We start from the raw sequence: 11,354 nt of genomic DNA, 5'->3' as shown, positions 1-11,354 counted from the left end.
CAATACATTGCCTGAGCAGCATGTTTGTTTCTTGTTAATAGTGGAAACTGTTGTAGCTACTGTAATTTTTTATGCGTTTCATACTTTGTATTATTTCAAGCTGTTTGTTTTTCCTAAAATAAATAAATAAATAAATAAATAAATAAATAAATAAATAAATACCCTGGTGTTGCAGATGTTTATGGCGGTGGTGATCTCTTACCATCAGCAGACCCACTTGCTCATTTGCCATCCAGTCGAATAAAAAAGTCGCAGATTTTACGGCAATATCACGACTTTGACAATGACAACTAAAGTATTTAAAGCTTTTTAAAGAGTTTGTAAGTTCATAAACAAAAACATTAGTAGGGTGACAAAGTATTTCTGTTAAAAGTTATTTTCGAATTAAAAATATCATAGAAAAAAAGACTGCGGTCCCCCCAAGCAAGTGTGACTTGATTGTGATCGCTATCAATTGCTGAATTAGAAAAATTGGTACCCATCGATCACCGATTAAAAATCACCGTCTATTAGTTTCAGGTACAGTCGAACAAATTGAATCATGGTCCAGGGTGGAACCTTTGTGCTACAAATCTCTTGACGTCTCATACCTTTGTCAAGGAAATCAGAGTGATCATAATTCAATTTGTTCGACCGTACCTTTAAAAATACAAAAGAAAAACTTTAGCAGTCGCGTGTGGTTTACTTATAACCTAAATCCTTAAGATGGCGGCCGTCATTGGGTCAACACCAACATGCAAATAAGCCGATGCCTTCAAGTGAAGGTTAATAGCATCGCTGTGTCAATATTTATTGGTTTGAGGAGGCAGAGGTTTGAATGTTTACGAGGTGATGAATTCAGTTTAGTGTTAGTTCAATGTATTTGACTTGAGTTCATGTAGAACATAAAAGTTGTTTAACGATCTGCAATGCGGAGAAGTATTGGTACTCGTAGACCTAAAATATTGTAGGTACTGAGCGTAATGAAGAATGAGGATGCAAGTGTGTGTGTGTGTGTTTGTGTATGTTTTTACGTGTTTAGTTTTAAATGGATCCCACTGAAAAACAGCGCTGCGGCTTGCATTAAGAAGATTGAGATAGGGCTAATTTTACGCTAACCGATGTTCATTTATTTGTATTTATTCTTTTCTTCTAACGAATTTTCGGGTGTTTCGAGTATTTTTTAAATAAATGTTTCTCACTGTGTCTCTTCCATATCTTTAATTAATTTTGAAGTATTGCAACTTTACGATGTTTCTTCGCTTGTGGATGCGTTGGTTTGTGACGTTTGTGTAGCATCTAGAAGGGCGAGTACTATACTCTAAGGTCATGCTGTGGCGCTTGCGGCGAGGCGGAAGGTCACACGTTTATGTTCGTGTAATCTTCAATTATACTTAAAACTTTTAGGTAATTAACTCAATGTACCTAAATTAACTTCCGCTGCCAGATTTGGTATAATCAAGGGTTTTAAACATTTTACTTATCTATCATTGTAATACAAACTAGACCAGTGTATTTCAATACAGAAGTGTAAATGTTTAGATAATTTAATGGAGGAATTCCAATATTTAAGACACCAATTGACGTTGTTTTGTTTACATTTAGTTAAATACCTCTCCAAACCAAGTATAGTTCTGTTATCATCATCAACAACATTTAGAGACACGCTTCCTTTTCGCGGATTATGTTCGGCAAAAGAATAACACAGCTAATAAAACGTGGCGTAGTCACTAGGGCATTTAAAATAGTTTTAAACTAAAATTGACATTTATCTATTTGATCATTCTGTGAAAATGAGATCGAAAATACAACTGAGACATGGATGCACAGAAAAACCGAAAAAAGAGACCAGCACTGGGAATCGAACCCAGAATTCTAGTCTAGATTCCTGTCCAGCAGTGATGTAGGGGATATAGCACGCAGCGCGGATTGCTGAGGACCAGGGTTCGACTCCCAGTGCTGGCCTCTTTTTCTGGTTTTTCTGTGCATCCATGTCTCACTTTGTATTTTCGATATGGTTTCACGGGATACCCGTAAAACTAACAAATTTGGAATTGAAATAAAATATACAAAAAGACTCCAAAAAACCAACCAAAAAAACCAATCAGAAAATGAGATCTCATCATCATTACCATCATATCAACCGTCGAACCTTCAGTTGCCTTGGTTGGAAACGGCCTGTATCCACCGTTAACCCGCAGCTTCAACCAGGTCATCCAGGATAGCTGTCCATCTCCAGTGGCGTAACTATACCATCTGGGGCCCGTGGCAAAATCCTTTTGATGGGGCCCCATCAGTAAAAATCGTCACGTTGTAGTTACTTAGTTTAATTTTAAGTAAAGTAAAATACTCAGGTAAGTACAATGTTAAAAAAATATTTCTGAGCTCTCGGCCTCTTGGGCCGGGACCCTCTTGGGTCGGGGGCCCGTGGCATTTTGCCAGCCCTGCCACCCTATAGTTACGCCACTGTTCATCTCGCTGGACGTCCTATGCTGCGCTTGCCGATTCGCGGTCTCCATTCGAGAACGTTTCAGCCCCAATGGCCGAATGAGGGCTAATTATTTCTTTACCGACAGTTTTTTTTTCGGTAATAAAATATGAATTCGCGACTCAGTGCTACCGTTTGTAAATTAAATGACTAGTCGTTTTAAGTCTTCATTAAATCCATCTTCTTCTTTCTTCTTCAACCTTGATCTACCCAATGCTGAGTAAAGGTCTCTTCCATTTTAGACCATTCTGTGCGGTCGTGAGTTTTCCGCATCCAGTCCTTCCCAGCCACTCGCACCAAATCGTCCTTCCATCTTGCTGGCTGCCTCCCCACATTCCTGAACCCCTTTCGTGGTCTCCACTCCAACAATCTCAACAATCAAATTAAATCCATCAATATTGATTAACTGTTGTCGACCGTCTATGTTTATCTATTTAATCATATTCATTAGCTCGTCTACATAATAAATACCAAACGTGTCAAAACCCACAACTTTAATGCAACATCAGAGTGAACAGGTATAAAATAATCGTGATTAATACTTGTGGTCACGCACATCGTATGAAAAACTGGCCAAGTGCGAGTCGGACTCGTTCACAAAAGGTTCCGTGTAAGATCCAGAAAAAAATAAAAATAAATCATGTAAGAGGACTAAATGGAGACCCGCTAAGAATTTTTGACTTTATTTCATGTTTATTGTTTGTTGTTATAGCATCGGTCATAATGAAGAAAAAAATTAGTGTATACGTATTAGGTACACATTATGTTAGAATTCAGCCCTAGGCATCTAGTACGAAATTCGAAAGAAATTGTTTCTCTCACTGTTATCTTAAATATTTACTAATACCTATTGGCAACTAAGGGCGCTTTTACATCCACGGAAAGAGAAGGGTCCGTTGTGTTATAAAACTTGGCATGACACGAACTCGATATTATGTACGTAATCCTAAAAAAGCAAAGATGAGTCATTTACGGCTTGGACAGTAATTAGTGATAACTACCTACCTCTACTATACAAGATTATTAGATGTATAAAGTGCGTGCCGCGCTCGCACTGGCTATTATATTTCCTCGCTCATTCTTCATATTTAAGTTACATTTGTAGTTTTACTTAACCTACCGGCAACTATTTGCACGCTTTTTTAGAGATTTTCGAAAAGAAAAAGGACTTTTATTGATTAAAAAAACCTACCTACATGTCACGTGGTCTTTCCACCCGCCGAGCCTTGCTCGCTATTTGTTCATTATTTTTTCGTGCAAGGCAACAGACGCACGCGCCTACTGTTACGATTTAAAAATAAATAATAAAATAATTATAAAAAGTACATAACAATATGCCAAAACGTAAATCAACGCTCACGATAGATGAGCAAATTGAGCGTTACCAACGCAAATTAAGGAAATTACAGTGCTTACCATCATCATCGGATGAAAGTTCCGGTACCGTAAAACTACACAACTATAGTACAGGGCCCCAACATTAGTCCAGTGAACTTGTCAAACAACATCGTAGCTGCGTCGACTAGTAGCGACGTCTAGTTTATTATTTATTACTATTATCATTCACTGACGTATGTAGGAACTAGTTTCTTGCGTATCCAATAGATGGCCAACGGATTCAAGTCAGTTGGTTGCTTGCTGGAAGAACCGGTATAAACGTGTCGTTTGAGCTCCGCAAACTTTTATTCCCAGATAGTGGTTGAAGCGACGATATAAACTCTGTGTTGGATTCAAATGGAAGGTAATGTTTCTTGGATGTAATTAATATATAGTTTATTGTGAAAATTGCAAGATTAAAAAAAAGTGTAGGCTTTTTTTGTAATCTCGCCCTTGGGTTCCAACTATAGTACTATCGGATTTTTGGACCATAATTAAAAGTCAACTTATTTTATTCCAGAAAATGACGTTACGAGATAAATTGATGAGAAGAAAAATAGGTGGGCGAGCGTATAAGTGCTACAACGATCGCCAAATGGAACTTTGTCTCATGGATATCACAAACAAAACACTAACATATCGTGAAGCTGCTAATAGTTATTTGTGTCACAAGGGAGCAAAATGGTGTATTTACGGCGAGGGCGTAAATTGAATCCAGAATGTAGCGAAGGATTCTACAAAAAAGTTGAATCCTAAGCGTAACGAGGGATTCAAGTGTTAGCGCCCAAGATGAAAATAATTTTGCTCCCGAGTGGCTTATACAACTTTTCACACCGAGCATTAATAAACTTGAAAAAAAAAATCTAAATATTATTAAAGAACAACCAGCATAGAAAATGGCGTGGCTTTACAATTATCAACTTCAAAAAATGGCATTTGCAATAAAACACTTAGAAAAGCCTTGAACAGAAAAGTTGCACTTTGCTCCCTCTCGCCAGGGAGGAAAAGTTACTTTTCTGAAAGAGAGGTGTGAAAAAAATATAAAATACCTAGGAGCTCTGCATATTCTATCGAATGAATGAGATTGTCTCCGCGATCGAAACGCCATTGAAATTAGGCACAAAGCGTGCATTGTTCCATGTACCCGGAACTCGAATCTAAATGGGGCAAGCCAAAAAAGTAAAACTCATTTTCTAGTTACATATGTTATAAGTATGTACCTAGTTGATTTTTATAAAAGATTTAATTGCAATTTAATTACTTACATTTGTTACTTCTTGTTTAAGATAAAATTAACGATTTAAAAGCATTTATTAAAGATTAAAAAGATCTCAAAAATTGAGATTTCTTAAATACATAATTTTGCTAATAAATAATATTTTGATATCACTTTTTGTGTTTATTTTTATAGACCAAATTTAGAGGTATTAAAATAAATCACCCAACTATAGTCAAAGATGCCATAACATGCGATTTCAATAGGATTTATAATCTGGCCTAATGTTGTCAAAATACTATACAACAATAGTCCAAAATTAATTTAAAAAAAATATATATATTAAGTCAACACTTTAACTTGTGACAAATAATTATTATCTTAATACATTTTCCTTTATCTAAAGACATAACTTAGACTTAAATATGTCAATCCATTCGTTAGAGGCAAACGCAAAGTTGAAACCTTACATGCTTACCAATCAGTCTGTAGTTTTCCGGTAAGTGTAAACATTTAATTTGTGTGTAATTGGAAGTAAGTGTTACATTTCTTGAACAACCCTACGTACCCATAGGTAGTAGGTATATATATATATTTTCTTCCACCATCATGCATTTGATCGGTGGATTAAAGGTTATTCCAAATGGAAACAAACCTAGCCTGGGGGTTGACCGTGAGCCAACACGAAGGCATTTTAGCATGTAAGACATGTTATCCTAAATCAATAGGTACATGTTAATATGCAATTACCTAATTCTGAGTCCTGTCCGTGAGACTAGACTGCAGTTCTGTTAAGCAAATCTACCCACATTTAGAAATTATATTTAATTATATTTCTAATTTTTCTCCTTTGGTCGTACAGAAAGCGAAGACTTTCAAGAAGTACCGATGGACGACGCGATCGGCCTAGAAGTCATAGTCCCGCCATGCTCGTCTGAAAGGGCGCAGCCAACGGACGACACAAACAACGGTACTACCCCTCCGGAGCATACCTCCGTTGAACCTCCGGAACCTACGGTTGCCGCGAGTATCACATCCCCGTCTGATCCAGTCTCCGCCCAGGTGCCAGAATTAGATCCGGAGCTGCTTTCCGCATTAGGGGAAGCCACTGAGGACTCTCCCAAACTGGGACCTAAAATACACGAAAATTTATCCCAGCGATGGTTGCCTTTGCTACGTAAGGGTCTAGCAAAGGATACAAAGGAGAAGCTCCTAAAAGATTACCTCATTCCGGAAAATTGTACGCTATTACAAGCACCCAAGTTGAACGCGGAAATTTCCGCAGCGGTCACAGAAATGGCTCGGAACAGAGACAAGAAAATGGAAACTGGACAACAACAATTAGGAATCGGAATCACCGCTATAAATCGGGCGATGACAATTCTTTTAAACAGCGACGACAAAATCTCGGCCATTAAATCCTTGAGCGACAGTTGTCGCATATTGTCCGATTTACATTTTTCTGAGACCCAGGCACGTATAAAACTCATTACACCCGGTCTAGCCAAACCCTTTTTGACGGTTATACAAGACACGGAAAGGGACGATATGCTATTTGGTAACAAATTGCAGGAAAAAATCAAAGCTTCAAAAGCCATAGAGAAGCAGGGGCTACAGATAAAAAAGCCGCTGGCAAATGGTAAAAACACAACGGCTCCTACACCTTCGACGGGCCCACGCACTAATTACCAACAGTACCAGGGAAACTGGACGGGCCCTTCGCGCTACCCGTCGAACAGGGGGGGGCGGGGAGGGCAGAGGAAGGCGGTCATGACCGCGCGCAAACCCCAGGCGCAACCGCAGTCGAGACCAGCGGGCCAGGCCAAGCCTCGCGCCTCGACCCAGCAGTGAATCAGGTACTACTACATGCGGGTAGGATAAAATATTTTTATGATGCTTGGTGCAAAATAACTTCAAATGCTGTTATTTTAAACTGGCTAAAGAATGGCTATTCCATACCTTTTAAGCAAAAAGTGGTACAAAACGTTGTTCCCAAAATAAATTGGTCAAAAACAGAAAAAATTGACATGACATTAGCTATTCAAAATTTACTCGAATTAGGGGCTATCGCTCCTTGTTCGCCGAACAATGACCAATTTATTTCAAAAACGTTTTTAGCACCTAAGTCTAACGGAGAAAAAAGATTTATACTAAATTTAAAAAACTTAAACCATTTTGTAGCCAAAGATCATTTCAAAATGGAAGATCATAGAACGGCAGCCAGACTTATCCCGGAACAGGGATTTATGGCCACAGTGGACCTGAAAGAGGCTTACCTACTCATACCCATGGCGGAATGTAGCCAAAAGTACTTGCGCTTTCATTTTGAAGATGATCATTCGGATATTGTTACTTTCGAATTTAAGGCCATGCCTTATGGACTTTCCGTGGCTCCAAGAACTTTCACTAAGATAATGAGGGAAGTCATGACACATTTGAGGTCACAAGGTCACAAATCTATATTTTACTTGGACGATATATTGTGCATAGGAGACGACTACGACGAATGCTCTCGTAACGTTACAGAAACAGTTAAATTACTTACGGACCTAGGCTTCGTCATTAATTTCAAAAAAAGTATCTTGGAGCCTCAGCAGTCTTGTAGATTTTTGGGATTTAATTTTAATTCACAAGACATGACTCTATCTTTACCAACGGATAAACGCAAAAAAATTGCAGCCCTGGTACATAAATTTTCTTTACGCTCATCCTGTACAATAAGGGAATTATCTCAAATGATCGGCACGCTCATCGCCGCGTGCCCAGCAGTAAAGTATGGGTGGCTATATACAAGAATTTTGGAGAGACATAAGTATTTATCTTTGCAGCGCCTCCATAACTATGACAGGAAAATTAACTTGCCTAAAGTAATTTTAGAAGATCTGAACTGGTGGAAGGATCAAATACCTTCATCCTCCTGTTCCATGCTAGTCCCGACTACTCCCTAATTATATACTCGGACGCGTCGCGGACCGGCTGGGGAGGGTTCTGTAATAACATAAGAACTCATGGAGCATGGAGAATAGAGGAAAAAGAATTTCACATTAATCAGTTAGAGTTACTAGCGGCTTTTCTGGCGCTGAAATACTTCTCGCAAGACGAACGAAACTGTACGATTTTATTGCGCATTGACAATACGACAGCCATAAGTTACATCAACCGCATGGGAGGTGTGCAGTTCCCGCACCTCAACGAACTAGCTCGGCAAATTTGGCAGTGGTGCGAGAAGCGAAACATCTGGCTCTTCGCTTCTTACATCAATACGAAAGATAACGTGGAGGCCGATAAAGAATCGCGTAGAACTAATCCAGATACGGAATGGGAGTTGTCAAGTTCAGCATTCTTTCGAATAACAAAAGAATTAGGTCAGCCAAACATTGATTTATTCGCTTCTCGAGCTAATGCCAAATGCCCGCGTTACATCTCTTGGCGGAAAGATTCAGATGCAATCGGCATCGACGCATTCACCATGAACTGGAGTCATGATTTTTTCTACGCATTTCCCCCGTTTTCGGTGATTTTGAAATGTCTACAGAAAATAATACACGATAAAGCAACGGGGATATTGGTGTTCCCCGTATGGCCATCACAAGCATGGTACCCATTACTAATGGATTTTAAAAAAATCGGACATTGTGTTAATGAATCCTAAAGAACACCTTGTATGCTCCCATTACAGGAGCAGACATCCACTGCACGAGCACCTTACCCTGGGTGCCGCAGTGCTATCCAGCTAGCTTACGACCGACGAGGCCTGCCAACCGAAGCCTGGGAACTCATGCTTGGATCTTTAGCGAAAAGTACAATTCAGCAATACAACGTGTCACTAAAATTATGGTGGAGTTACTGTTTGCAAAACAATAGAGATGTGTTCGATTGTTCAGTCCCTTTAGTAATATCTTTCTTGACCGAACAGTACAACAAAGGGGCGTCTTATGGCTCCATAAATAGCCATAGGTCAGCATTATCGCTGTTCTTAGGCAATAGGGTTGGCTCAGACGAGCACATTAAAAGACTCCTCAAAGGGGTTTTTAAAATGAGACCTAACTTACCAAAATACAGTTACACATGGGACCCTAAAACAGTTCTTGACCATATTGCTGAATGGTTCCCAAACACCGACATTTCTTTGGAAAAAATTACCAAAAAACTAGCAAGCTTGTTAGCTTTATGTACCGCGCATCGGGTACAAACTTTATCCCTGATCAAGACTAATAACATTAGCATAGACCTGAACGGCATTACAATTACGATTACAGATATAATTAAGACATCCATGCCCGGTAGGGAACAGCCAGTACTGTTTCTACCATTTTTTAAGGAAAACCCCAAAATATGCCCTGCTACGGTGCTCCAAGATTATATTTCGGTAACGAGAAAATTAAGAAATGAGAACACCGACCGCCTCTTAATAACTGTGAAGCGTCCTCATAAAAACGCGACAGCACAGTCAATAAGCAGGTGGCTCAAGCAGGTGCTAGCCGAGAGCGGCGTGAACGTGGCGTTATTCAGCGGACACAGTACACGCCACGCTGCCACATCAGCGGCCGCCGCCGCGGGAGTCAGCATAGAAGTCATCAGAAAGACAGCCGGCTGGACCAGCGGTTCACAAACTTTTGCAAAGTTTTACAATCGGCGAGTTATTAGCGAAAATAACTTTGCTAGACAGGTCTGTGGCTTACCTGACGACAGTTGTCAAGTTGATTCTTAATCACTGAAATTAAATTCCTACTTGTAAGATCAGAGGTAGAACACCGTTAATTGTACTCCTAAATAAGAGACTGTTATTAGTATAAGCAATTATTATTATAGTCTGATTAAGACCTTAGCTATTATTATTCTTAAAAATATAATTGTTAAGAATAGTAAAATAAAAGGATTAGCAAAATGCAAACTGTTTATTGATGGTCAACTGCTCTCTGAACATCTACAAATGTTAACTTAAATATGAAGAATGAAGCGAGGAAATATAATATATGATCAAACGAACTTCACAAGCGAAGTTCGATCATTATTATATGACTCGCTTCATTCGAATATTTAACTACCCACCCTCCCAGTACCCATTTAAGTTTCCCCATCAACAAAACAGGGAAATACTAGTTACATCTCTGAAAATAATGAACAAATAGCGAGCAAGGCTCGGCGGGTGGGAAAGACCACGTGACATGTAGGTAGGTTTTTTAATCAATAAAAGTCCTTTTTCTTTCGAAAATCTCTAAAAAAGCGTGCAAATAGTTGCCGGTAGGTTAAAATAAACTACAAATGTTAACTTAAATATTCGAATGAAGCGAGTCATATAATAATGATCGAACTTCGCTTGTGAAGTTCGTTTGATCATATATAATTATTTGCGTGTAATGTGACTAATATTATTAATGGTGACAGTAACGGTTCTTGTAATATTTCACGTTTTTCGCCATAGGTATTTACTATGAAAGTTCCGTGTAAATTACCAAATTACCATGGATAACATTAATGTAATCGAACGAACATCAATTGACGTTGTATATTCCCGCGCCGAATTTCGTGTCTCTAACCCTGGTGTTGAGATTTTCAGATTTTTTTCCAATCCCGTGGGAGTATCGGTATAAAAGTTTAGCCTATACATAGTTAAGCAAGTTATCACCATACCATATTTTTTCCAAATCCATCAATTCGTTTTAACGTGAAGGATTAACAAATATACACAACACACACATTCTCGCAAACTTTCACCTTTATAATATTATGTTAGGATGGAAAGAACGTACCTAAATGAAATGACTCAAATTATTTCAATGTAACAAATGTTATTTCATAAACGATGACATGAAATTGCTACTAAAACGTTATATTTCCATCCATCACCGTGTGAAATAGACGCGATGACATCAATGCCTTCCGCGACGTGATGAAACCAAGCTCATAATATACGTGACTAACTAAAGCATAGGTATGCAGAAAAAATGGAATTTCATCATGATGCTTTTGTTAAGGTTTCCGTACCCTAAGCTGACAACGGAACCCTACATCGGGTACACTGTCAGTCTGTTTGTCACAGGGGCAGGGGCATCTGCCCCTCAACAACGATTCAACGTTTCTAATTTTTCTCTTATTCTATTCATGTTTTTTCTGTGTTTTTGTTGTGATAAACAGCAAAAAATTTATTACCCTGAGCTTTACGGTGAAGGAAAACATCGCGAGGAACCTGAAACATCGGTGAAGAAATAAATGGTGGTGTGAAGTTCTCAATCCGCACTGGCTGCGTGGGAACTACAGCCCAAGCCTTTTGAAAGGAGGCGAGACGATTAC

The 11,354-nt window shown here is 38.9% G+C and overlaps 2 protein-coding genes across 2 annotated transcripts in view; both read left to right on the top strand.

The window, feature by feature from the left end:
- The first annotated feature begins 5,691 nt into the window (after positions 1-5,691).
- LOC141438938 (uncharacterized) lies at positions 5,692-9,829 on the top strand. The gene is made up of 2 exons (XM_074103014.1): positions 5,692-6,916; positions 8,740-9,829. The coding sequence occupies exon 1, from the start codon at positions 5,949-5,951 to the stop codon at positions 6,909-6,911; it is 963 nt and encodes a 320-aa protein (XP_073959115.1). The 5' UTR covers positions 5,692-5,948; the 3' UTR covers positions 6,912-6,916; positions 8,740-9,829.
- The window catches only part of LOC141439425 (uncharacterized), a 20,147-nt gene continuing 16,051 nt past the window's right edge, over positions 7,259-11,354 (top strand). The window contains exons 1-3 of the mRNA XM_074103711.1: positions 7,259-7,500; positions 7,938-8,574; positions 8,740-9,729. Coding sequence (XP_073959812.1) covers positions 7,259-7,500; positions 7,938-8,574; positions 8,740-9,729 — 1,869 coding nt within the window. The remainder of the gene's footprint in view (positions 7,501-7,937; positions 8,575-8,739; positions 9,730-11,354) is intronic.

The sequence above is a fragment of the Choristoneura fumiferana genome, chromosome 20 (assembly GCF_025370935.1).
Source record: "Choristoneura fumiferana chromosome 20, NRCan_CFum_1, whole genome shotgun sequence".
Taxonomy (NCBI): Eukaryota; Metazoa; Arthropoda; class Insecta; order Lepidoptera; family Tortricidae; genus Choristoneura; species Choristoneura fumiferana.
The sequence above is the reverse complement of the archived record's forward strand: the minus strand, read 5'-3'. Positions and strand labels throughout refer to the sequence as shown.